Genomic DNA, 27,255 nt, shown 5'->3' with positions numbered 1-27,255 from the left:
CATCTGCAAATAGTGCTAATTTAATTTCTTCTTTTCCTATTTTTATGCGAAGTGGCTACCCTGATGCAACCTTTTGGTCTGCTTCAGAATTTTATTTCTCAATGTAAATTAATAAACTGCCATTATTCTTTTCATTAAACAGTCTCTAATGAGCTTTGTTGAGTCGCAGCCCTGAATCTTGTCAATTTGGGGACATTGATGGTAGTTTCTGAGACTCAATCTTATATGAATTTCTCTAACACTTGTTTTTTTACAACACTGTTGAAATAAAATACTTAGGGAAGACACTTTATGCCAATTTCAAATATAAAAATAAGAGATTTTTGGAATCCTAAAAAAAACTGACAAAAACATGTTAAAAACAACTCTCCTCGGGGCTGGGGTGGTGGCTCAGTGGTAGAGTGCTCACCTAGCATGCATGAGGCACTGGGTTCGATCCTTGGCACCACATAAAAACAAACTAATGTATCCACCTAAAGCTAAAGATACATAAATAAATAAATATTTAAAAAAAAACAACTCTCCTCAAATATGTTTCTCTATTTATATATTCTTCTTTCTTAAATTTATCTTGAGAAAAGGTGATTGATTATTCAACTATATATAATTTCTTTAGTTATAGTTTGGTGCTCTGAACATTGAACAAGAATCCTTTATATGTTCCACTCCCACTCCCGTCTAACGTGTCTTCCTAAATTATAGAGGCCAGAAAACTATATAAACTATATTTCTCAGATTCCTTTGCAGTTAAGGTTTATACATCACTAAAACACCCAATCAGAATATAACAGTTCGTCCCAATCAGATGCAATAACCTGAGTCTTTCATTTGGAACTTCATCACATGGGAAGGAAAGAAGATGTGTTTTTATGGAAGGTAGCATGTGTGCCACTAGCTTGGAGCTAGTAACCTAGGCTGTGGCTTCCTCATTACACAGTTTCCTGAGTCTGGCCCAGGCAGCAGCAATTAGATGGTCCAGGTCCCTAGTATGGTTTGGGGGTGTACTTCTAGAAGATGAAATAATTACTGGTTTAAAACTACCTTGAGTGGACTGTGTTGCTTGCAGTCAAGAACTGAACAATTCACATTTTAACAGTTAATGTTTCCTTTAGCATAATCATTTATCTGTTTTCTACAGTTTTATTTGTTTTTCAATTGATTTTCTAAACTGAAGCAATATCCCTGGTATATAGTTATATGCTATTAAAAAGCCAAACTACCATGGTATTGTTTTTAAATACATCTGTAATTTTATTATAAAACCATTCTTTTGGCATTAGTTGGTTACAGTGAAAGCAAGATACTGTGAGTGTAGCATAGCAGCTCTAATATAACAGCTGTATTCCCCTGCTTACTGAACCAAAATTTAAGTTACCTCAAATCCATTACATACAAGTTATCTGCAGTCTTTACTGATACAAATCCTTTAGGGAAGAGTTGATGCTAAGGGATTAGAGTAAATGTTGGTAAGACTACAAAAGTGGTAGTTCCTTTATAGGACATTTTTTTCTCCCCCCTCCCCTCCAATTACTTTACTTTAAAAAGAATCAAATTTCTTAGAGCTAATCTGAATAGCAGCAGCACCCAAAGAACATCACACTTAGTTCTTGTTAAAAAGCAATACCTGTGCAATGCATATTTAGGCCACAGGTAAGGGAATGATCGCTCTGGTTTCAAATTCCTCATTAGAATCCCTTAAAAAAATAAAAGCATTCCATCAAGTTCTTCTGGATGGTGTTATTGCTGTACATTTGTTGGGAGGTCACTTTCTCTGCTGTGTTTGCTCTGAAGGGATCTTCCAATATATCTCCAATATTCTTTTCTTATAGTGTCCTTTTCTTTAGCTAGGATTTTACATAACTAAAAATAAAAAATAAAAATTTATTAAAGTAAGTAAGCCTTTGAAACAACACAATTTAACTCTGTTCATGGTCAAATGGACACACTGTAGAGTTACATACTATATACTATGTTCACCATTGACAAAGATGTTGCCCTAAACCAGAAATAATCCTACATTGAATTCTGAAGACCTATGTTGAAAAGGGGCATGAATATTACTGGTAATGGGTACAGCCAATTCTGAGATGCCTAAGAGAAAAATACTGAGTCACACCAGCTTACCTCTAATGCTTTATTAAGAATGTCCTCTTTGTTGTCACATTGGTTTTCTAGCATATCTTCATAGATATCCACAAGAAAGGCAATTAGGTAGGGGGAACTGTGACTTGGTTGTAAATCAAGTAATTGATTTAACAGGTTAGGATATTTGGAAAGACCACGATCCTGCAAAATCCTGAAAGAAAATAATACTTGATTCTGAGAAGAACAAAAACAACAGAAAGATCAAAGAGAAACACAGCAAGAAAGAAGACTTATTTTGAATAAATGACGCTGAAACAAAATGAAAATTTTAAATTATGTGAGTTTTACCGTGGATAATTAGGAACTGAGTAAAATTAGTTTAAAAAAAAATAAAGTTCAGAGCGGCAGGTGGCAAGCCTTGTTCCCAGTGCCCACAGAGACATGGCTGCACCAAGAGAAGATGGTGGGCTGGAACAGCACCACCACTGCCAGCATGTGGGGGAGCCCTTCATCAGCTACTGCATCTACTTCAACCACTAGAGGATGAGCAACCCCAACTTAACAGGCTGTGGGAACATGAATATGAGAAAGGTGTGGACCATCTGACAAATGCAACTGCTGTGTGTAGACAGCCACAGCAGTTGCTAAGTGTTACAGCAAAACCAGCAGTGTTCCAGATGCTTCTGACTAAGTTCCCAACAATTAAGAGAATTTGAAGTGCTCAGAGCTTGGCTGAAGATGATGTGGAATGAGAAACAAATGTCAACATAATAAAATCTGTTAAGATTTTTAAAATTCATAACTTGAAAGATGAGCAGCTCTGGGTAAATAAAGGCAAATGTGCTTGTTATAGATTGTCCCACAATTAAGACTACCAATGTTAATGTTTGTTTTGTGTAGATCCATTTATTTGTTTTATTTATTTTTTCCCAGTGAAAAGTGCATTTTGACAGAGCTTTTCATTTTATATACACTAAGAGTTACCAAAATATCACAGATTTCATTTATTCCTAAGATATGTAGTTAAAGTGTATGCAAGACATAATGTTTCTTGGGCTAAAAACACCCAGTTCTCAGTTTAAAATGATAGGCAAAAAAGTGTGGGAGATAGCACATGTTTTAAGTTAGTACATTTTACTATAAATCAGAAAATTTTATAAACTATTATTTGCGAAAACAGCATTAAAATCTTCAAGAGATCAAAAAAAAGTTTAAAGGTAATCATGTAAAATGTGAATATGCACCATATTAAATTAAAGCAGAAAATTAATCATCTTTTAAGTGAAGAGAGATGAAGGAGAAATGTCCCTGTTTCTTCTTGAGATGGTTCCTCATCTCTTTAACTCCTCAGGGACTATAGGTCCCAACTCCCAACATATCCCTAAATGTGTCTGGATTTCAAACTCTGCTCTTTGGGACCAGTTTCCTTAAAGGCCTTAAATTCAACAGTAAGCCTGGCTATGTCAGTGCCAGACAAGTGAAATGTTTCTGCTAAGATTTATAATTGGAAACCTTTAGCAACTAAAGCAGAAATGCTGGCCACCCATCTGTGTAATCTGTAAACAGTCCTCTGTGCTTTATTGTACTCCTGAGCTGGGCAGAACCTAAGTGTCTGTATTCTAATTTTTCACAAAAACCCTAAAGGGTTCATAAATATAATTTAATATGCATTACTTTCCAGGCATGGTGGTATACATCTGTAATCCCAGACACCTGGGAGGCTGAGGCAGGAGAATCACAAGTTCCAGGCCAGCCTCAACAAGTCAGCAAGAACCTAAGCAACTTAGGGAGATCCTGTCTCAAAATAAAAAGGACTGAGGATGTGGCTCAGTGGTTAAGCATCCTGGGTTCAATCGCCAGTATCAAAAAAAAAAAAAAAAAAAAAAAAACATTGGTATGTGCTTGGGAGGTGAAGAGAAGAAATGTAGAGGGCACAGTTCTTGGGAATTGCCATAATTACCATTATGCTTCTGCTCTTAGATTCAAATAAAGAAAAATTCTTTAGTTTCCTTTTAAATAAAATCTAATTAGAAGAGCTGGATGTGGTGGTGCATGACTATAATTCCAGCAGCTCAGGAGGTTGAGGCAGGAGGATCACGAGTTCAAAGCCAGTCTCAGCAACTTAATAAAGCTCTAAGCAACTTAGCAAGACCCAATCTCAAAATAAAAAAATTTTTTAAGGGTTGGGGATATGGCTCAGTGGTTAAGAGCCCCTGGGTTCAATCCCCAGTACCAAAAAAATAAGAAAATCTAATTAGGTATATATTCCATGATATATATATTAGCAGCTTTTATTTATGTGTGTGTGTGTGTGTGTGTGTGTGTGTGTGTGGTGTATCTCCAGCAAAAAATAACTTCTTACCCTTTCAAATAGTTCCATGCACTTTCATTATGTGGTACAAGTTTGATCATTTCCAGAGTGTATCTGTAAGGAAAGAACCCACAAATGAGTGTGTAATTTTAAAAGAGCAGTGCAACAATCAGATACAATTTGAACAAATGTGGCAAAACCTAGGAAAGTGTTTTTGCTGTGTCAGACTCCAGATACATCTCTTTCAGCTGGCCTTGCCACCGCTCTAGCTCATATCTAAATTAGAGAACCTCCAAAACTGCAATTGTCCACTCAAGATAGTTCCTCCCTCCCATATTTCTTGTCTAATTCTGAGGAATAACACTTCACTGACATAAAGCTTTAATTCACATCAAGAAAGAAAATTAATATGAAAGATTTTTTTTTTCTGTTTGAAGGAAAGGTGGAGACTTTCTTTTTAATGGTAAAACAATCCAGGAAAAAAAGTCAAACATCTATTTATGCCTGTTAAGTCCTCAGTCACTGAAAAAGGGTAATTAACATAATCTTAGGAGCTATAATTAAAAGTAGGGTGGAAATAATACAAAGAATAAAAATTAAACAACAAGTACATATTCCTTACCTTTCAAAATAAAATTACTATTAAACTATAAGGTGATTTCACAGTCAAAATGGATACTCCCTACTCCTTTCTCTTCTCTTTACCCTGATTATTAAATATAATTCAGATGCAACTGCCACAAATTCTAAGGAATCTACAAAACTATGCTTCACATGAGCAAAGAACTGACTAAAGCTTAGTGATCTTGTTCTTGCTTTGGGGCTATTACAATAGCAATTTTTTCACAGGAGTAACAAACTCATTTAACATTATGAAAAGATTTTTCTAACCACCCTGACATGACCTAACCTTTTCAGTTATTTGGAAAATTATGTCTGTGTAGGTCTTAGCTGGTCCTAGTAGAAGATTCTTAATTTCATTTTGGCAACGTACACTAATGTGTCATCTGTTTTAATGGTGAAAACATGAACTTTGAGGTGAGACTACCTACCTGTAAGTCCTACTTACAGAATTACTTGAAAACTCAAGTTATTCATGAGAATCTCTGAGACTTGTTATGAGAACTAAATAGGAATTTATGGCATACAGTAAATGTTAGATAAATCCTATAATTATCAGGTGAGCGTCCTTAATCTGAAAACCCAAAATCCAAAATGCTCCAAAATCTGAAATTTTTTGTGCTTTGACATGATACCACATAGTCAAAATACAGGTGCAGTAAAAATATGTATAATATTATATTCAGGCTATGTGTATAAGACACATATGAAACATAAATTAATTCTGTGTTTAGACTGGAGTTCTATCTCCCACATATCTGATCATATATATATATATGTAAACATTCCAAAAATCTGAAATGTTTCTGGTCCCAAGTATTCTGCATAAAAGATACCTAACCTATGGTACTCGTAGACCATTATTCACATGGAAACAATGGCCACGATACATTTAGTGAAAAAAATCAATGCCTATATGTCACTGTCTAGGTTGCAAATGTTATTTATAAATCCATGTATAAATGTATATAATTATAGCTCATTCTAGAGAGTGGCAGGAAGGAGGAGAAAGAATAAGAGATTTTGATTTTTAATTTTTTATAATTTTATATAATTCAGTATATTTTTCCCCTGATAACTATACTGCATAGGAAAAAAAATTAATGAAAGGGAAAAAAGTGAGGAACACAATCAGGTACACCTATCTATAAAGTTAAAAATATACTTAATAAACTATAAATTCTAGAAGTATGGCTACTATCAATATTTAAAATATTTGTTCTACACATCCTGAGGGAAAAACAAACTTTAAATATAGAAAGCTCTTACATTCTTGACTGATTATTTCTGTTTCTATCTAATAACAGATGACTAGTGATCTGCCTCTAAAGGCTAAAAGACTTGCATTTTCCAAACTTCATATTCAATTTTTCTTTTTTGTACTGGGGACTGAACCCTAGGGCACTGAACCCAGGGGCACTTTACCAATGAGCTATATCCCCAGTCCTTTTTAATTTTGAGTCATGGTCTCACTAAGTTGCTTAGGACCTCACTAAATTGCTAAGGTTGTCCTTGAACTTACAATCCTTCTGCCTCAGCCTCTCTGTAATCACTGGGATTACAGAAATGAGCCAGTCACATTCAATTTTTAATGAAGTTGGGGTTGGGATTGTGGCTCAGTGGTAGAGCGCTCGCACAGCACATGCAAGGCCCTGGGTTCGATCCTCAGCACCACATAAAAATAAATGAATAAAGATATTGTGTCCAATTAAAAAAATAAAAATAAAAAAAAATTTAATGAAGTAATGAAGTAAGACATAGCAAATTAGGAATATACAATATTTGAAATCCATTCTCAATTGGATCAATTCAAGATAAAATAACCTGAAGCATTCTATTTTTTGGCAAGAAATCCAATGCAAAGAGAAATACATGGAACAGCCAGGTGCAGTGGCACATGCCTATAATCCCAGCTTGGGAGGCTAAGGCAGGAGAATTACAAATTCAAAGTCAGCCTCAGCAATTTAGTGAGGCTCTAAGCAACTCAGCAAGATTCTGTCTCTAAATTAAAATATGAAAAAAGGACTGGAGAATACAAAGGGGAATAGAGAGTGCTAAATGACAAAGTATAAATTATCTCTACTTAAACTCCACTATTTTAGGTTGGCTGAATAAAATCTTTTCAGTAAATTCCAGAAGAACTTGCTTTGATGCTGGAAATGTTCTTTATCTATGTTGTCAAGTACAGTAGTCACTAGCTACATTTGGGTACCTGAAATAATGTGACTACTGCAACTGAGGAACTATTTTTTTGTTGTGTGTTTCTTTTTGTGTGTGTGTGTGTATGTGCCAAGGATTGAACTCAGGGGCACTTAAACACTGAGGCACATCCCCAGCCCTTTTTTGTATCTTATTTAGAGACAGGGTCTCATTGAGTTTATTAGGGCCTCACTAAGTTGCTGAGACTAGCTTTGAACTCACAATCCTCCTGCCTCAACCTCCTGAGCCACTGGGAATTCAGGTGTGCACTACCGTGCCAGGCGAGGAAGTATATTTTAAATTTTGTGGTATTGTAGTTAATTTAAATTTAAATAGCTATATGTTGCTAGTAGTTACATACTGGACAGTGCAGCTTCAGATGGAAGAGAGGTAGGTCTGAAAGCCGGGAGCAGAGAGTGAATGGAGGATACTGGACTAAAGCCTTAAAAAAAAAATACATACATATATATATATATATATATATATATATATATATATATATATATATGGGCTAGGGACTAGTGATATAGTACAGTGGTAAAGAATATATGATGCCTTAGGTTTAATCTTCAACACTAAAAAGAAAAAAAATATATGCCACTGGAACCCTTATATAGAAAAGATAAGAGCGGAGTTAGCTGCCTTAAACTGAGAAAAAAAATGGGTCAAGGGAGATTACAGGCAGATGTGCTATAAATCTGCTCTTCCCAACAATAATTAAAAGAACTTTTGTAATTAAAATTTTACTATGAGCTCATCAAGCTTTAAAAACAATATCCACATTCAGGGGCTGGGATTGTGCTCAGTAGCAGAGCACTTGCCTCGCACATGTGAGGCACTGGGTTTGATACTCAGCATCACATAAAAATAAACAAACAAAATAAAGATATTGTGTCCATGTATAACTAAAACAAATTTTAAAAAAAAAAAATCCACATTCAGATTGTCAAATACAGTGAGACAAAATGGCAAATTAGACCAGAAAAAAATGGCTATTGCTATTTATACACATAATACACAAATTTAGGACAATTCAGAAATTTCTAGTTCTTATAATAGCTTTTTGTATAGAAGCTCTCAAATGAGGATGAATTTTTGCTCCAAAAAGGACACTGGGCAATGTCTAGAGAAATTTTTGTTGAAAGCCAGGAGTGCTACGAAATATCCCACAGTATAAAAGATAACCAAGAGTGAACTGGTCCAGAACCCTATAATACAGTAACATGGCATCTGGAAACTATTATCAAAAATGCAACAGATTTAATGAGATAGTTATAAAATAAAGTTTCCTGGACACTATAAAATCTGATTTATTTCCCATCTTTAATAGCAACAATATTTCAAAAAACTTCAGACACTAAACATAGAAGCATACTACATTATTTGTAAATTTATCACTATATGTTTCATCTTTCTATTCTGTCCAATTTTAGTTCCATGATTATAGGATCTGGGGCAGTCTTGGTCTTTGATTTATTCCCAATGCCTGAAACATAGTAGGCATGCAGATTTTTAATGAATGAGCAAGTAAAGGACATTACTTACTGGACTTCTCTTTCCAATACAGCACGATCACTGTAGCCAGTGGTATTAGAAATGACAAAGTATCTTTGGTTCCAGACAGAGTTATTTCTCACATCTTCTTTTAGAAGTTGGTCTACATACTGCAGCTCATTATCCCAAAGTTTAAATTCCTAAAAGAAAGTTGTTTAAAAACACAATTAGAAATGTCCCATTATTTGTAAATATTTAAAACAAAACATCACGCAGGGTATGGTGATGCACACCTGTAATTCCAGCTATGGGAGAGGCTGAGGTAGGAATATCACAAGTTCAAGGCAAGCCTGAACAACATACAAGACCCTCACACCACCAAAAAATTAAGTAAAAATAAAACATGAGTAAAGCTAAAAAGGTAGAACTGAAGAAAAAGTATTTACCACATATGTAGAGAGAGGGAACAGTCACAGGTCAAGGAAACAGAGGGGAATAAAAAAACTGGGGCTGGGGTTGTGGCTCAGTGGTAGAGACTTGCCTAGCAAGTGTGAGGCACTGGGTTCGATTCTCAGCACCACATATAAATAAACAAAATAAAGGTCCATCAACAACTAATAAATATATTTAAAAAAAGAACTAAATTGGAGATAGATCCTGGGAAAAAAATATACAAAAAGCCAAGATAAAAGTCACCAAAGAAAAATTAGAGGGGAAAATAAAAACAAACTCACTAGTAAGAGAATGCGTAATTAATTATACATAGCATTATACATAGTATATGAATTTGATTTGATATTACAATAAGTAAAAGAACAGCATTAAAAATGTACATGTGATAAATTACCTTTAAAATACATGTAGAGAAATATATACAATTTAGCTGGGCATGGTGGCACACACCTATAATCCCAACAGCTCAGGAGGCTGAAGCAGAAGAATCACAAGTTCAAAGCCAGCCCTAGCAACTTACTTATCGAGGACCTAAGCAACTTACCGAGACCCTGTCTCAAATAAAAAATAAAAAAGGGCTGAGGATATGGTTCAGAGGTTAAGGGCCCCTGGGTCAATCTCTGGTACCAAAAAAAAAAAAAAAAAGAGAGAGAGAGAGAGAGAAAGAGAAAGAAATATCTAAGATTGGATTTACAAACAAATTTTTACATTAAAAAACTGGGTTTTTTGTTTTAAGTATTTTCTAAGTATTTTCTTTCTTGTTGGATAGACCCTCAGGGGTGCTTAACCACTGAATCACATCCCCAGATCTTTTTTATTTTGAAAAAGGGTTTCAACGGGCTGGGGTTGTGACTCAGCAGTACAGCGATTGCCTAACATCTGAGAGGCCCTGGGTTTGATCCTCAGCACCACATAAAAATAAATAAATAAAATAAAGATATTGCGTCCAACTAAAAAATAAATATTAAAAAAGAAAGAAAGGAAGAAAAAGGGTCTCATCAAGTTGCTTAGGCTGGCTTTGATCTTGCAACCTCTTGCCTCAGCCTCCCGAGCTGCTGGGATGACAGGCATGAGTCACCATTCCTGGCATAATGCTGCTTTAATAGAAACAAATTATAGGGAAAACTGTTAAAACTTACAAATGTTACAGAGTGGGGACATTATGAAAAAGTGGAGTTATATTTCTTATTGATAACAGAAAAAGGATGAATTTCAGTATGATGGTCCCTGTTTTACCAAGTGATAATAAAAATAATTAAGAAAGAGTCCTGTGTACCCTTCATTTAGATTCTCCAAAGGCATTATCTTACCAACTAAAATTTAACCCCAAAACAATAAAATGATATGGTGTATTATTTTTCACAAAAACACAGACTTTATTCAGATTTTATGTGTTCTCATCTGTGTATATACAGTGAAGGCCAGGGTGTTAGTAGAGGTAGAATACAGTTCTTTGCAATTTTACCCCATGTGTAGCACAAGCAACACTACAATCAAGATACAGAATCATTCCCTCACCACATAGAAAGTGTCCTATACCATCTCTTTATAGTTGTATCTCACTTTTGCCTAATCACTCCTAACCACTGATTTGTTTTTTCTACAACTTCAGTTATTTCAAGAATATTATCTTGTAGCTAAGCACAGTGGCATACGCCTGTAATCCCAGCAGTTTGGGAGGCTAAAGCAGGAGGATCTCAAGTTCAAAGCCAGCCTCAGCAATGGCGAGGTGCTAAGCAACTGTCTCTAAATCAAATACAAAATAGGGCTGGGGATCTGGCTTAGTGGTTGAATGCCTCTGAATTCAATCTCTGGTACGCTCCCCACCCCCCAAAAGAACATTATCTTATAGATTCTCTTCAGTTTTCAGAATTTCATTATTGGTAAAATTAATCGTATCTTTAAAAAGTATTGTGAAAACATATGAAACCATAATATACCAAATGTAAAAGCAAGACAGAAAATTATAAGTACTTTATTTATAAAAATGTATAAGCAACAGGGGCTGGGGTTGTAGCTCAACAGTAGAGCGCTTGCCTAGCATGTGCGAGGCGCTGGGTTTGATCCTTAGCCCCACATAAAAATAAATAAAATGAAGGTATTGTGTCCAACTACAACTAAAAAAATCATAAAAAAAATGTACGGGGGCTGCGGCTATAGCTCAGTGGTAAAGCGGTTCCCTCACATGTGTGAGGCCCTGGGTTCAATCCTCAGCACCACATAAAAATAAATAGATACTGTGTGTTCATATACAGCTTAAAAAAAAATTGCACAAGCAACAATTGAAGGATATTTTGGAGTCTTTCTCATGGAAATCTTTCATAATTTCAGTAAGAAACACACTGGCTAATGTGGCTTTTCAAAGATATTGATAATATTCTACTTCTCAGGTTGTTATGGTAGTAGATAGGGTATGTGTATAACATGCACTTTTATATGATTAAAAATTTCAATAAAAATTTTATAAAATATATAATTAATTAAATTTGAAGTTAAAAATTCTCAGTAAAAAATATTTAGTAAAATGCTCTGGTTATAATGAATAGAACATGAAATAGCAATCCCTGGAAAAAAATTATAGGAAACAATAAAATTGTTTGCTAAAATAAATACAATGTCTAGTGTGAAAGTTGTAACTATTTTATTTAGAATTTAGCATAAACTTAACAGAGGGGTAGACATACAATATATAATAAGTAACAGTTATGATAAGACCATATTCTGAAATTTATATATGCAAAAACCTTAATACATGCTCTTGATATATTAACATTTTACTAAGTTTGATGCTCAATTTGCTAACAAATATAAGAGGTGATGAGAATTCAATCTGAAATGTGTTTAATGTTTATCAGTTTACTATTATTCTTCTTTAATATGAACCTATTCACTAACCAACTCAGAGATTATAAAGATTAACCACCATGAAGAATGTCACATTTTAATTAAGTATCTTAACAGTTCTTTATTATGTTGTGTGTAATGATCTACATGTGTGCTTTGGCTTGGAAATTTAATTAGCCTCTAATACTAATTTTAATTATTTAAGTTAAAAAATAAAATTCTGAAAAATACTATAAAAAGAAAGGTAATACCTGAATGACCCACTGTCGATGCTGCCAGGCATGATAATTCTTTGCATCCTGGTTAAGAATATCAGCAATAAATTCAAGCTCCTGAGATGGATCTTTTAGCCATTCTACTAATACTCGCCTATGGTGCCTGAAACCCAGAGAAGGGAGAGAAATTTTGTGTTAATTTACCCAAGCTAACAAATCATCTACATGGGTTATACTAGGTGATGTGGAAACACACTCAAGAAACAAATATTCATATCTAATTAAAGACACTACTAGAGAGAAAATCTAACATAAAAGAAATGAGAAAATTTTCAGAACACTAAGCAAGGGTTGAGAAACATAAAACAGTAATTTGTGTGTAAAATTAGATACGTAGGGCTTAAAGATGGAAGTAAACCTGGAAGTACAGTTATCTTTTGACAATCACAAAATTCTGTTTTTAGAATTTAGAAATAAGCCAGGTGCAGTGGTACATGCCTGTAATGGGCTCCAAAGTCTGAGGCTGGAGAATCTCGAGTTCAAAGCCAGCCTCAGCAAAAGCAAACTGCTAAGCAACCCTGTCTCTAAACAAAATACAAAATAGGGCTTGGGATGCTCCTGAGTTCAATCCCCGGTATCAAAAATAAATAAAGACATTACAAGAGGGCTGGGGTTGTGGCTCAGCAGTAGAGCACTCGCCTAGCATGAGTAAGGCCCTGGGTTCCATCCTCAGCACCACGTAAAAATAAATAAAGGTATTGTACCCAACTACAACTAAAAATAAACAAAGAAACAAAAAAAGACATTACAGGAGAGACTAGAAGAAATGTGATACTATTTTATGAAATATAATTTTAAATAGTTTATCAGTTTTCCCTAAATTCAAAATGCCACCATTTAAGCAACTTTTCACTCCACCAGTTAGTACAATGAAATTCAATTCTACCCTGGGGAATAAATAGCTACATGTTGCAAGTCTGTCAAAACAGGAGTTTCTATACTAGGATAAGACTAAGAGTTTTACATTAGGTTCCATTTTTACAATTTCCTTAAGCTAAAACAGTTACAGAAATCTATAAGTGAAAATTTCTAAAATTTACTCTGAGGACTAGAAGTATAGCTCAGTGGTAGAGTCTAACCTGTGAGGCCCTGGGTTCAATTCCTCCTACAAAAAAAAAAAAAAAAATTCACTGTGGCAATGGCTGCCACATGTGCAAACATATTACATACTCCTTTTTTTTTGGGGGGGGGGGCGGGTACCAGGGATTGAACTCAGGGGCATTCAACCACTGAACCATATCCCCAGCACTATTTTGTATTTTATTTAGAGACAGGGTCTCACTGAGTTGCTTAACGCCTCAATTTTGCTGAGGCTGGCTTTGAACTCGTGATCCCCCTGCCTCAGCTTCCCAAGCTGCGGGGATTACAGGTGTGTGCCACCACACCCAGCTGAATTACATACTCTTTTTTTTTTTCTAATATTTTTTCAGTTAAAGATGGACACACAACATCTTTATTATTTATTTGTTATGTGGTGCTGAAGTCTAGTGCCTCACACGTGTTAAGCAAACACTCTGCCATGAGCTACAGTCCCAGCCCCTGAATTACATACTCTTTAAATGAATGAACATATGATATGTGAACTATATCTCAAAATTGATTTTTAAAAAAATCTACTGTATTCATTATATGAATGTGAACAGGAGTTACAGAAAAAAAGGGAAGACATTAGTGCTTAATTGGTGACCTACTCTAAATACACTGAAAATTTTAAAATTTATCTTACAGAATATTAAGAAGCAAGATAATCAAGGAGAAAATCCTCTTAAAGAGAAAGATTACTGAACTTATTTTAGAAATCTTTCAAGTCAGTGAACACTAGAAAGCATTTTACTTTTCAGGTTCCTGGTGAATTCTATCATTTAAGAAAAAGTTAAGAATTAGATCCTTCAGTATATCAAAGTGACTGCTCAGAACAAAATATCACGATGTTCTCTCTGATAGTCAAGATTTAATGACTATTAAACACAGGGAATTAGTTTATAGCATAATATCTCACAGTGGTAATTTAATAAAAAGTTATCAACTTATTACTTCACTATACTAGTTATAATGGAAACAAGTAGAGTGGGCAATTTAAAATGTATCAAAACTAAGCTCTGTGCAGTGGCACACGCCTGTAATTATCGTTACTTGGGAGGCAGGAGGAATACAAATTCAAGGCCAGCCTCAGCAATTTATCAAGGCCCTAAGCAACTTAGCAAGACCCTGTCTCACGAAAAAATAAAAAGAGCTGGGGATATGGCTCAGCGCTCCTGGGTTCAATCCCCAGTACAAAAACAAAACAACAACAACAACAAAAATTAAAACATTATTGAGTTTTCAATAGCAATTAGTTGCTTTAGGTGGGTCAGTGTTCTGCTTTTCAGAAAAAATGGTTGTTAAGGTGTTAATGGCAGTGTTTGCAGTACCCAAGAAAAGAAAAGTTTGTTTTTTTTTTTCTTTTTAGCGAAAAACTAAATTATATTGAGAATGCCTGATATCTGAATTTTATAGCAACACTTTTTTTTATATAAAAACACCTTAAGCTAGCCAATCCCTAAAAAACAAATACCAAATGTCTTCTTTGATATAATGAGAGCAACTAAGAACAGAGCAGGGAGGAAGAGCAGGAAGAAAAGATTAACATTAAACAGAGACATGAGGTGGGAGGGAAAGGGAGAGAAAAGGGAAATTGCATGGAAATGGAGGGAGACCCTCATTGTTATACAAAATTACATATAAGAGGTTGTGAGGGGAATGGGAAAATAAACAAGGAGAGAAATGAATTACAGTAGATGGGGTAGAGAGAGAAGATGGGAGGGGAGGGGAGGGGGGATAGTAGAGGATAGGAAAGGTAGCAGAATACAACAGTTACTAATAGGGCATTATGTAAAAATGTGGATGTGTAACCGATGTGATTCTGCAATCTGTATTTGGGGTAAAAATGGGAGTTCATAACCCACTTGAATCTAATGTATGAAATATGATATGTCAAGAGCTTTGTAATGTTTTGAACAACCAATAAAAAAAAAAGTAAAATGAAACAATTGAAAAAAAAAACAACACCTTAAAATAAAACAAGACCGCAGGGTACATTAATTCTTTAGCTAGCTAAACTCTTTTTTCTCAATAAAACAATTATTTTATAATGCAACTTCTAAGGAATGCAAAAATCTAGTTAAAAAAAAAAAGCTTCAGAGGTCAATTTGTTTACAAATAGAAATCTGTACAATAGCTACCCTACCATGTGTCAAATAATACTGAGTTATTCGCTGTTGGGTCTATTATGTTCTAATTCTTTGAAAATTAATCAGCTATATACATGTTAAATACTGATTCGTGTGAATATTTGGGCAGAATATTCCTCAGCTGGGCCACAAAACACATGGAATTATACAAAGTTCCATGAATAAGCTGCTTTTCCATACTTCTACAAAGAATATTTTCCTTGCCTCAGAGGTTTTTCTTCAGAAGTCTTCCTTAAATCTTAACATAAGGATAGTGTGGTGTGTGTGTGTAGGACATTATGCTGAGAGAAGATAAAATGGTGGCAACTTCATTTTGGAGTTGAGAAGACAGGTATACTAAGCAGGCAGTTCGTGGCACAGAAAGTGGAAAGAGCTCAGGCTGGAGTTGTGTCTCAGTGATAGAGTGTTTGACTAGCATGTGTGAGGCACTGGGTGTGATTCTCAGCACTATATATAAGTAAACAAAATAAAGGTCCATCCACAAGAAAGTGGAAAGAGCTCTTGGTAGTATGCCATGCTGCCTCTTCTACTTCAGCATAATTTCTTTACTGCCACACCACAATCATAACAGCAGCAGCAATAGCTACCATTCATAGGCTTCACACTAGAGACTGGGCACCATTCAAATTATCTTTCTTATTTATTCTTTGTGCCCCTGCTCCATGACTCCTCCCTTTTCCCCTATTGTGTTCACTACTCCCATCCTAACAATCTCCATACTCTTATCTTTGCATATGCTGAAAAATTCTACCATTATATTTTTTGCATCGATTTATAAAGTAACTGATGTTATTATTTGCTTTCCCTATTAGACTGTGTCTTGGTCATATTTGTATACTCAGCACTAGTACAAAGCCTTTGTATACTCAGCACTAATACAAAGCCTGTGAAATAAACGAATGAAGGATTAAATATTAGAAAGTCATTTTATAATACACCAAACAGAAAGCTTTTTTTTCAGTACTGAGGATGGAATCCAGGGCCTTGCGCATGCTCAGCAAGCTTTCCACCACTGAGCTATATCCAGAATTCTAGAAAACATTTTTCAGATATTTTTACTCACATTTTTTCTCATTAGCAGCAACTGCACAGTGATTCTGAAATTTCAAATAATAATAACAGCTAACATTTGAATGTTAACTGTGGAGCAGACACCATTTTGATCACTCAACATAGTTCTCATTTAATCCTTGTGTTAGCTTCTTTTCACTGTGAAAAAATACCTGAGAAAATCAACTCGAAGGGAAGATTTATTTTGGCTTATGGTTTCAGTAAATGGCCACCTGGGTGTTGATTGTGGGCCTCTAGTGAGGCAGAATATCATGGCAAAAGGGCACAGTAGAGCAAAACCAGCAAGGAGCTGGGGCAGGATGGGGACAAGATGTAGTCTCCAAGGGCACATCCCCTAGGACCTATTCCCCCAAGTAGGCCCCATCTCCCACAGTTTTCATCCCCTTCCAATAGTCCACTCACTCACCTATGAATCCATCAGTGGCAATAGAGCCCTAATGATCTAATCACTTCCAAAAGCCCCACCTCTGAATTTTGAAGACCAAGTATTCGACACATCAGCCTTTTGGGAACATTCTAGATCAAAATCCAAACAATCCTCCTAACAATCCTGTGGGGCAGGTAACATTAGCCCCAATGTAAAGTTCTAAATTATAAAGAAGCTTAGGATGATATTCAGTGGTAGAACAATTGCCTAGTATGTACAAGGGCCTGGGGTTTGATCCCCAGGAGGGCAAAAAATAAATAAATACAAGAAAAAAATCCTTTACTATATCATCATCTACTGGCAGAACCTATGCAGAATAACATTTCTATCTTACCAAACTTGATAGTTTTTGGGCTGTTCCTCAATTATTGCAGTGATGTAGTTCATTTCCTCATGTAGATCCTTTTGAAGTGACTTTAAGAGAACTCTCCGAAAATGCCTACAGCAAACATCAAGCACAGAAAGTCTCATTACTCCAATTAAGTTGCCTATCAACAGTATGAAATAAAGCTAAAAGAACAATACGGTTAAGACAAATTTTTGTCAGTTATTTTATATAACAAATAATTTTTAATTTAAGTGCACAAATTGTCCATATTCATACAACTATCTGGTAACTAGATGAATCAAGCATTTAAAGTAAAAAAGAGTAAAAGGCAACAAATATGATAGAAAAAAAGTAGATTTTGGAACCTTAAGGAATGAAAAGGCAACTAAATTCTATTTTCAGGTAATACTCTGATTACATGTGTTATATAATACAAAAAGCAAAGACATTTCTTTCCTTATATAGAAAAGTTAGCTCATGTAGGTTATATTAGTCATATAATAATTAATTCTATTATAAACATTATCAAATATTTTATTTCTAGAACCACCATCAAAATGTTTGTAATTAATTTCAGATTATTAAAAAAACTTAAAAGTGAAGCAAATATAATTTCTGAAATTAAAGAGAAAGTGGAGTCAAGTCATTTTTTTGAAATTCTCTATGGACAGTACTGGTCTAATCTTAGTAAACTAATTTTCAACAATTTGCAACTCAATATATATTAAGAGACAAATAGTTCAGAACCTACTTTAAAAGTTATCTTTTAAAATGAAATGCAAAATATGAGATTACAGCATTTTTCTCTTACTATTATTAAAGAAAGTTGTCCTTTTTTTTAAGAGAGAGAGAGAGAGAGAGAGAGAGAATTTTTTAATATTTATTTTTTAATTTTCAGTGAATACAACATCTTTATTTATTTATTTATTTTTAAAATTTTTATGTGGTGCTGAGGATCAAACCCAGCGCCCCGTGCATGCCAGGCAAGCATGCTATTGCTTGAGCCACATCCCCAGCCCAAGAAAATTGTCTTAACAGAGCATATAAATGCAAACACTTGGTTAATATGGGTAATGAACTCAGGTATAGTGCGTTTAAAAAAACAGCAAATAAATTTCTTAGGAAAATTTAAGATGCATTCTAAGTTCCTTTGTGCCATATAGTCAGTAATTTCTTAAAATTTAAGAAAGTACATATTAGAGCCATAAAATAATGGAATATCCTACTGAGGACTTCAGTTAAACATGGTAGACTAAATAGGTTTACTCTTATTCCCTAAATAAAACCCCACTAAAATGATATTAAAGCAATACAGAAGATATAAATCCACAAGGAGAAATGGTGCAAAGGGTTACCACAGCAAGTATAAGAGGTAAAGAAAATTATAAAAAATGTAAGCAAACAGACAAGTTTGTAACTGACTTAGAAAAGCAATGTAGCCAGACACAGTGGTAGATGCCTATAATTCTGGCTACTTCAGAGGCTTAGGCAGGAGGGTCACAAGTTCAAGTCTAATCCAGGCAACTTAAAGAAAATCACAAAATAAAATAAAAATGGCTGGGGATGTTGTTCAGTGCTAAGCACACAGGAAACTCTGGATTTATGCCAAGTACTGGGGAGCAGGTGGGGGCAGGAGGAATCATATAAACCTGTCAACAGTAGTGGAAACCTTAATAAAGTTTCAAAAATTGAAGGTACTTGTTTTTTTCCAAAACTGGGAGTCAAGAGTGGGGCTGAAAAATAGAGCAAGGTCTAGAGAAACATTCTTAGCAGCCACAATCCTTCCCTTCACCTTGATCAGAAAGGTGACATCTCCTGACCTGAGCAGGAAACAATTTTAATTTTCTAGAAAAACCTAAAGCAGAAAGTGATACTAGGTACATTCAAAGAAGGGTGAGGTAAAGAATGAAAATAAACACATTTAAAATGTTAATATAAAAAACTGAAAAAAATTAAAACAAGATAAAATAAAGAATAGATAAGGGCTGGGGCTGTAGCTCAGCGGTAGAGCGCTTGCCTAGCATGTAAGAGGCACTGGGTTCGATCCTCAGCACCACATAAAAATAAACAAATAAAATAAAGGCATTCTGTCCATCTACAACTTCAAAAAAAATTTAAAAAAAAAAAAGGATAGATTTAAAAAAATGTTGAAATTGTCTAACAGGCTGATTTGCCCCCCCCCCCAAAAAAAAGAAAAAGGAAAACAAAGTTGATACACTGAACAGTGAAACTTTCCTAACATATTTCCCTGCCTGATCCCCCAGAATTGTGGCAGGCAAATGTTTTTCTTAGACAATAAATTAGATGGATCCTCTTTGGAGAAACACACTAAGAAAAAGACTTAAAAAAATATTGAGCCCGGCACGGTGACACATGCCTGTAATCCCAGGAGCTTGGGAGGCTGAGGCCAGGAAAATCTTGAGTTCAAAGCTAGCCTCAGCAACTCAGCAAGACATGTCTCTAAATAAAATACAAAAAGGGCTGAGGATGTGATTCAGTGGTTGAGTGCCCGAGTTCAATCCTTGGTACCAAAAAAAAAAAAAAATACTGATATGCAAAAGTTTCAAAACAGCCACATCCCCATCTCGGTAACTTTATAACTGATAAATCATGCCACACATAGGGCTTCCAATCAGGCTTTTTCCTTTCTCCATTATGAGTATAAAAGGAGAACCAAGAATTACCAATCATTTATAGAAAAACCTTTATATGAAAGAGACTAAAACAACAGATGGAAAGATATTTCATTCATGGAATCAAAAAGCAAGATGATGTCTTTTCTTAAATATTAAGGAAAAAAGAGCTCTGAGAAATTAAAAATGAGTGCAAAAATATTTAAAAATTAATAGAAGAGTTAGAAGATAAAACTGAGGGAATATCATAAAAGTAAATTTAAAAAAAAAAAGGAATAAAAATAAAGAAAATACAATCTAGGAGGTACAACATGCAACTAAAAGTCATTCCAAAGACAGAAAACAGAGAAGAAATTATTTAAAGAACATACAAAAATTCCTAGAACTTAAAAATGAGAAAAAGGTTCAAATAAAGAAATGGGAATCTTCTCCACCTGAACCACAGAGGCAAAAGAAATGGGAAAGCAGTTGTAAAATTCTTCTTAGGGAAAATGATTTTGAATGTAGAATTCTACTAATAAAGCTGAAGGAAGATTTTAAGATTTCTAATGTATAATCTCCAACACTGTTGTCCACACATCCATCCATAAGTTTTCTTCTAGTCAAGTATGCCTTCTACAATATGAGAAAGTAAAGCTAGCAATTTGGCTCAGTGATAGAGTGCTTACCCAGGAAGTGCTAAGGCCCTGGATTCAATTCCCAGCACCGCAAAAAAAAAAAAGAAAAAAAAACAAAAAACTCAAAACTTTGTTTTTAAAATGAGAAAGTAAGTCAAGGAAGAGAAAGATGTGGGATTTGGAAAATAGAAGACTACACAGATAAAAGAGCTAAAGACTCCATTTGTAGCACCCAAACAAATGAAGGGGGGAAAAATGGAATGCAAGGATTACCTGTTATATTCAATAATAATAAAACATTTACATAAATCAGAATGTCTGGGAGATGAATTACTTATTGGTACAAAGAAAATCAGACCAAACAAAAAAGGCTATTTATTAAGGGATATGTGAATATACTATGAAATGTGGTTCAGCATGAACTAGGAACTGATAACTAATTTGTGATGAAGGGAAGAAAGTAGTACATGAACACTCCATCTTCAAGGAACGAATAGATATCATCTAAAATGTTTTAAAATGTAAAAAATAAAAATAACAGCAAAGCATATTATCTAACATACAGAAATTAAGTAGAGAAATAACAAGTGGGCACAGTGGCATGAGCCTATAATCTCAGTTGCTCAAGAGACTGAGACAGGGGAATCACAAGTTCAGGGCCAATCTGGGCAACATAGCAAGATCTTGTCTCCAAACAAAAGAAAAGCAAAACAAGAGCATAGGTGCTGCTTCTGGGGAATGGGACCCTGGTCGTGGGAAGAAATAGGGAAGAGATTTTTCTCCCTTCAACTTCTGACTTTTACACCCATATGTGAATTATTATTTTGATAGAAACTAAAATTCAGTTAAATAAAGAAAAGTCATTTGAACTAAAACCTGAGAAGTGTAAGCAGAAAATATCTCAAAGTTGTGTATTACTTACCACACCGTATAATTGGCGGCATTTAACTCAATAGCATCCTGGGTAAGCTTAAAAGCTCGTTCACTTCTTTCATCACGCTGTAGAACAGCTCGGAAATAATCATAAACATCTCTAACTGGAGATAGAAAACACAACTGCATTAGGACTACCTTTCTTATTTAAAATTAACACTATAACATAAAAGCTGTTGTACTTACGTAGAAAGACATTTTATTTGCATATGTAACATTTATATCAGTAAGTGAAATAGAATCAAATGACTGTGACTGCCACCCCAACAATACTCAGTGTCACAGTCACAACACACAAGCTACACAGGTCTAACCATGCTTATTATTTATATGCACTTAAACGGGTTAATGCCAAACTGCAAATCTCCTTAAGATTTTACATAAAATTAAAAGTAGTATTCAAATACATTCACATAGCTGTTTTTCTTATTTTATTTTGATCAGATTCTTAACTGAAAAAATATATAGTAAAATGGCAGAAAACTCAAGAGTATAAAAGGTTCACATTAAATTTCCATTCTACTAAATTCTCAGTCCTCCTCTCCAGAAACCATTGTTAACGGATTGTAATATATCCTGCCAAATATATGCTAAGCATATACAATTGTATACTTCATTCCATCCTTCAGTTTTTACAACGAGATCATAGCACACTCAACACTTTGGCCCTTGCTTTTTTCATGCATGTATTATTATAGATTGTATAAACTAGTATAAACGTCTATGGGAAATTATTTGGTAATATCTATTAAAAATCAAAACTTACATACTCAATGATTCAAGAAATTGAGTTCTAGGAAGTTTTTTCTTATAAATACTCTTATATGTGCAAAGTAGGACAGAAAATGCGGATAATCTGGGAACTCACGACCTGTGAGTGGCATTTACAGTAGAGTCTTATAGAACTATGTCCTTGACCTGTGGTGTGTGTGCTAACTCTAGGAATTAATGTTAGAACTGAAGGAAATTGTAGGACACCTAGTTAGTGTCTACTGAGAATTAGAGAACTGCCTGGTGTGGAAAACCATTTGGTGTCAGACTATAACCATCACACTGAAAGTATCAGATAAGAATATGCACAATTATAGCTCTTTATAAAGTATAAGATACACAAAGATTACCTGCTTCTAAACAGTATCTTTTGGGGGAGAAGGGGCACCAGGGATAGAACCCAGGATCAAGTACTAAGGCATATTCCCAAACCTTCTTATTTATTTATTTATTTTAATTTTAAAACAGGGCCTTGCCAAGTTGCCTATGGTGGCTGCTCACTTGCAATATTTCTGTCTCGGCCTCCTGAGTACTTAGGAGCACAGATGACTTTTAAACACTAACTTTAAAAAACTAAGTTTAATCCAGGCACACTGACACACGCCTATAATCCCAGCTACTGGGAAAACTGAGGCGGGGGATCACAAATTCAAAGCAAGGCTCAACAACTTAATAAGACCCCATCTCACAACAAGAAAAAAAAGGATTAGAGATGTAGCTCAGTGGTATAGATGCTTGCATAGCATGCGTGCAGCCATGGGTCCAATCCCTAATAATTCAGAAAAAAAAGAAATTTTAAATAAAATGATTATTATAACATGTTAACTTGATAAAAATATTTTCATATATCACAAATATATTATATATTTGTATATGCATAAAATATACTACACATATGCACACTGATAAAATAATTAACTGGGTGACCATTAGGTAACACAGCTCTAGCACCTTAGGTTTCTATGTAAGTAAAGCAAAAGCCAATTCAATGTAAATAGCAAAATAAAACTGAAGCCAAATCAGTCAGAAATTGCTGACTAACCTCTAAGTAAATAGAATCTTATACTCATTAAGCTTTTTCTGTAGCTTTCATTTTATATTAAATATTCTTTTGCTGGACAAGGTGATGCACACCTATAATCCCAACCACTCAGGAAACTGAGGCAAGTGGAGGCCAGCCTCAGCAATTTAGCAAGACTGTCTTAAATAAAAAAATAAAAAGAACCAGGGATGTAGCTTAGTGGTGAAGCATTTCAATCCCTAGTACTGAAAAAATAAGTAAACAAACAAAAATATTTAAATAATTTAAAAATTATAAACTTTGCTGGACACAGTGGTACATGCCTATAATCCCAGCAACTCAAGAAGCTGACACAGGAGGACCACAAATTCAAAGCCAGCCTCAGCAACTTAGTGAGGCCCTAAGCAACTTAGTGAGGCCCTAAAAACTTAGTGAGTTCCTGTCTCAAAAAATAAAAAGGCTGGGGATGTGGCTCAGTGATTGAGTGTCCCTGGACTCAATCCCTGGTACCAAAAATAAACAATATATTGTCCTACTCAAAGTTTCCGAAACAACTTTTTTCCATGCAACTGTTTCTGATATCTGTCCATAGTAGATCTAAAACTTTTTAATATTATGTAGTATTTGATTATATGACAAAAGTTTTATTTTTATCTAAAAGATATACAGGTGGTTTCTAATACCTTGCTTTTTAAAAAAATGTTGCAAATTTTAACAGCAAATATATATGGTGTTTACTGTGAATCAGACACTGCTCTATTATTTATGTGAATAATTCACTCAATCTATAGTTTCTACCACTGGCCTCTACAGTGGTCCAGGGAGTTTACAAAGAGTGGCCCAGGGAGTTTACAATGAGTGGTCCAGGGAGTTCAAATAACTTGTTCAATGTTACAGAACTAACAATATGGTGAAATCAGAATTTGAACCAGGTGGCCTGGCTAAAATCTACACTCTAAGCCTACCACATATCTTGCTGTGCCATGTGCCAAAGTGAATCCAGAATATATAATTAGAAGCAGTACTGCCAGGTTATAAGATCTAAAAATTTCCCATTTCAATAGCTATACCACAATGATTCTTAAAATGGCTAGCTGTATGAAATGTATGAATCTTAATAGTTTTAATTTTTGCCATTTCACTCATGGGTAAAAAATGACATTCTCAATTTCCATATATTTTATTCCTAATAATGATGGATTTTTCCTGTTTAATGACTAGTGGAATTTCCTTTTCCATAAACAACCAGTTTATACCCTTTGTCCATTTTTGGGATTACCTTTTTAGTCTCCTTATCCTTTTGTAGGAATTCATTTTAATACTAAATATCAATCTTGTTTTCTACCATATAATCTTCTCCCACACTGCTGCTTGTTTTTTAACTTGTTCATGGATTCTTTTGTCATGTAACTTTAAATTTTGATATGTTTATCTAGTAATTTTTTTAAGACGTTGATGGAGCTTTATTTTATTCATTTATTTATATGTGGTGCTGAGAATCAAACACAGGGCCTCATACATACTAGGCAAGTGCTCTACAATGGAGCCACAAACCCAGCCGAACCCAGTAATTTTTGATAGGTCAAACCTATCTATATTTGTCCCTTGTGATTGCTAACTATGGCATATATAAGAATTTGAAGTATTGTCTACTCCACAATAGATTAATAATTTACTTCCAATACAAATGTATGATTTTATCAGTTTCCCCAACATTTTTGTTATAGGTAGTTATCAATCTGAAAAAGTTATTTATATTTCTCTGATCATTAGTAATGCTGAAATTCTTCATAGATATTTCTATTTCTTCTAGTAAACTGTTCATATATCTCAAAATATGGAAATTTTGCATTTTTATGTAATTATACATTTTGATCTTATCCTTAATGAATTATTTTACTTCTAGCCTAATAATAGAACTTTTAGAACTTTAGTTCATCTGTTATTTTCATATTCATTAAGATAGGAGATAGGAGCCAGGTATGGTGGCACATACCTGTAATCCCAGCAACTCAGGATGCTGAGGCAGGAAGATCGAAAATTCAAGGACAGGCTCAGCAATTGAGCAAGGCCCTAAACAACTTAGTGAGATCCTGTCTCAAAATAAAAAGTACAAAGGGCTGGGATGTTACTCAGTGGGAAAGAACCCTTGGGTTAAATCCCCACTACCAAAAAAAAAGGCTATGAGATAGGGATATAATTCAACTTTTATCTACACACATAGCCAACTGTATCAAACTAATTTGATCAATCTATCTTTTTTATAAAGGTATGAAATGTATCCTATACTAAGTTTTCATATATTCTGGTAACTTACTTTTAGTCCTTATTTATCTCTTTATTTGTATACTAATCCCACATTAATTATTTAGTAGTACTTTTTAATATTTGATAGGACAAACCCCACACTACTATTCTTTCTTTTAAAATTTTTCTTGCCATTATTTCCTAGTCAGCAAATAAATAAATATATGCTTTTTGTAAAAGAGGAAAGATCTTGGATAACAAAACTTTAAGTGAAAAAAAAAAAAACCATACACACACGCAAAATTACAAAACCAGCATTCCATTTTATTCATTTACCCTTTCCTAGAACAACTAACAATTAACATTTGTATGACCTTCAATTTACAAAGCATTTTAACATTCATCATGGAAAGAATGACACTTTGTCAAAGAAAATAATCCATTCATTTTAATATCAGTAAACATATTCCAACTGAACCTAACATTCATTGTCAAAATATATTTAAAAATGCTGATGTTTCAGCAACCAAAGTTTTTTCTAAATAAAACAGTAACTCATTTGTTATCTAACACACAGATTAAATAGCAAATGAAAAGTACAATCACATAATAGCTATTATGTATTATAATGTAACATTCATCACTTAGGATATCTCCATTCTTTGGACAAAATAAAACTTTAAATTGCAAAAATAAGTCACACAAAAAAAATCAACTCATCATAAGTAATTCAGATCCTTATTAGACAAAAACCTATCAATCATCTTGCTACATAGTTGTGAATTTAACACTGAAACAATGTTTGACTTATAGACCTTTTCCTAATAAAAATAAACTTACATTTTTCACTATAGATGATCTGGACCACTGGATTTGGACCATCATTCTGTGGTACTGGATCTATATCAGCCCATTCTGCTCTGTCCCTGAAAATATACATTTTTTTTTCAGTGATTACATTCAAACACATTAGAAGAACTGGCATTTTCAAAAATGGCAATAATCACACTTACATTAACACTAGTAACTTACAGAGATCTTACATTTAAAAAAGCTTATAAATCAACATTTTCAAATTTAGTTTTAGAAGTGGCAGAACATATTTTTGCAGCAAGTATACAACTTAGAAATCAATCTCATTGATCTAATAAGACTGCAATCAGTCAGCAATTTTTAAAATCTGAGTAATAATTTACTATAAATTGACCCCCTGCCCCATCCCACCCCCACCCCAGTACTGGGGATTGAACCCAGGGATTTTATTTTTTATGTTAAGACAGGGTCTCAGTAAGTTGTTGAAGGTTGCTAAATTGCTGAGACTGGCCTCAAACTTGTGATTGTCCTACCTCCTGAGTCACTGGGATTATAAGGCTGCGCCACTGCAGCCAGTCTGGACTGACATTTTAAAACCAAAGTAAACAATCTACTGTGTACTAGAGAGGTGGCCCTGATGGCCATTAAGGGAGCAGGTTCTAGGGCTAAGGATGTAGCAAAAGGTGAGAGCAGGTTCTGGAATCTAACAACTGCCTAAACTGGAATATCAGTTCTACTTCTTACTAGCTGTGTGGCCTTGAAAAAGTTACTTAATCTCTCTGGGACTCAGTTTCTTCATTAAAAAAACAGAGATAACATTATTAATCAATCTTAGAAAGCTATTTTGAGGATGAAATACTATGCTATTAAAACATGCACAAT

The 27,255-nt window shown here is 34.4% G+C and overlaps 1 protein-coding gene and 1 pseudogene across 1 annotated transcript; one reads left to right on the top strand and one right to left on the bottom strand.

Moving 5' to 3' along the window:
* Positions 1-1,227: 1,227 nt before the first annotated feature.
* On the bottom strand, positions 1,228-26,620 carry LOC124100503 (protein farnesyltransferase/geranylgeranyltransferase type-1 subunit alpha). The gene is made up of 8 exons (XM_046456035.2): positions 26,401-26,620; positions 21,511-21,625; positions 17,345-17,449; positions 12,259-12,385; positions 8,762-8,910; positions 4,448-4,510; positions 2,125-2,296; positions 1,228-1,860 (listed from the first exon to the last, which is right to left on the bottom strand). The coding sequence occupies exons 1-8, from the start codon at positions 26,543-26,545 to the stop codon at positions 1,738-1,740; spliced, it is 999 nt and encodes a 332-aa protein (XP_046311991.1). The 5' UTR covers positions 26,546-26,620; the 3' UTR covers positions 1,228-1,737.
* LOC124100504 (mitochondrial import receptor subunit TOM20 homolog) lies at positions 2,546-2,940 on the top strand (annotated as a pseudogene).
* Positions 26,621-27,255: the final 635 nt, after the last annotated feature.

This window comes from Marmota monax, unplaced genomic scaffold, assembly GCF_021218885.2.
Source record: "Marmota monax isolate L192 unplaced genomic scaffold, Marmota_monax_Labrador192_F-V1.1 WCK01_AAM20220418_F8-fsc01820, whole genome shotgun sequence".
Classification (NCBI taxonomy): Eukaryota; Metazoa; Chordata; class Mammalia; order Rodentia; family Sciuridae; genus Marmota; species Marmota monax.
The sequence above is the reverse complement of the archived record's forward strand: the minus strand, read 5'-3'. Positions and strand labels throughout refer to the sequence as shown.

Excerpts from the sequence above, each read along its gene's own strand:
- LOC124100503 (XM_046456035.2), bottom strand. The coding sequence starts at position 26,545 with ATGCCAGTTCTTCTAATGTGTTTGAATGTAATCACTGAAAAAAAAATG. Across the intron at positions 17,450-21,510 it reads GCCGCCAATTATACGGTGTG|GCATTTTCGGAGAGTTCTCT; the intron begins GTAAGTAATACA and ends TGTTTGCTGTAG. Across the intron at positions 1,861-2,124 it reads TTCTTAATAAAGCATTAGAG|TTATGTAAAATCCTAGCTAA; the intron begins GTAAGCTGGTGT and ends TTTTATTTTTAG.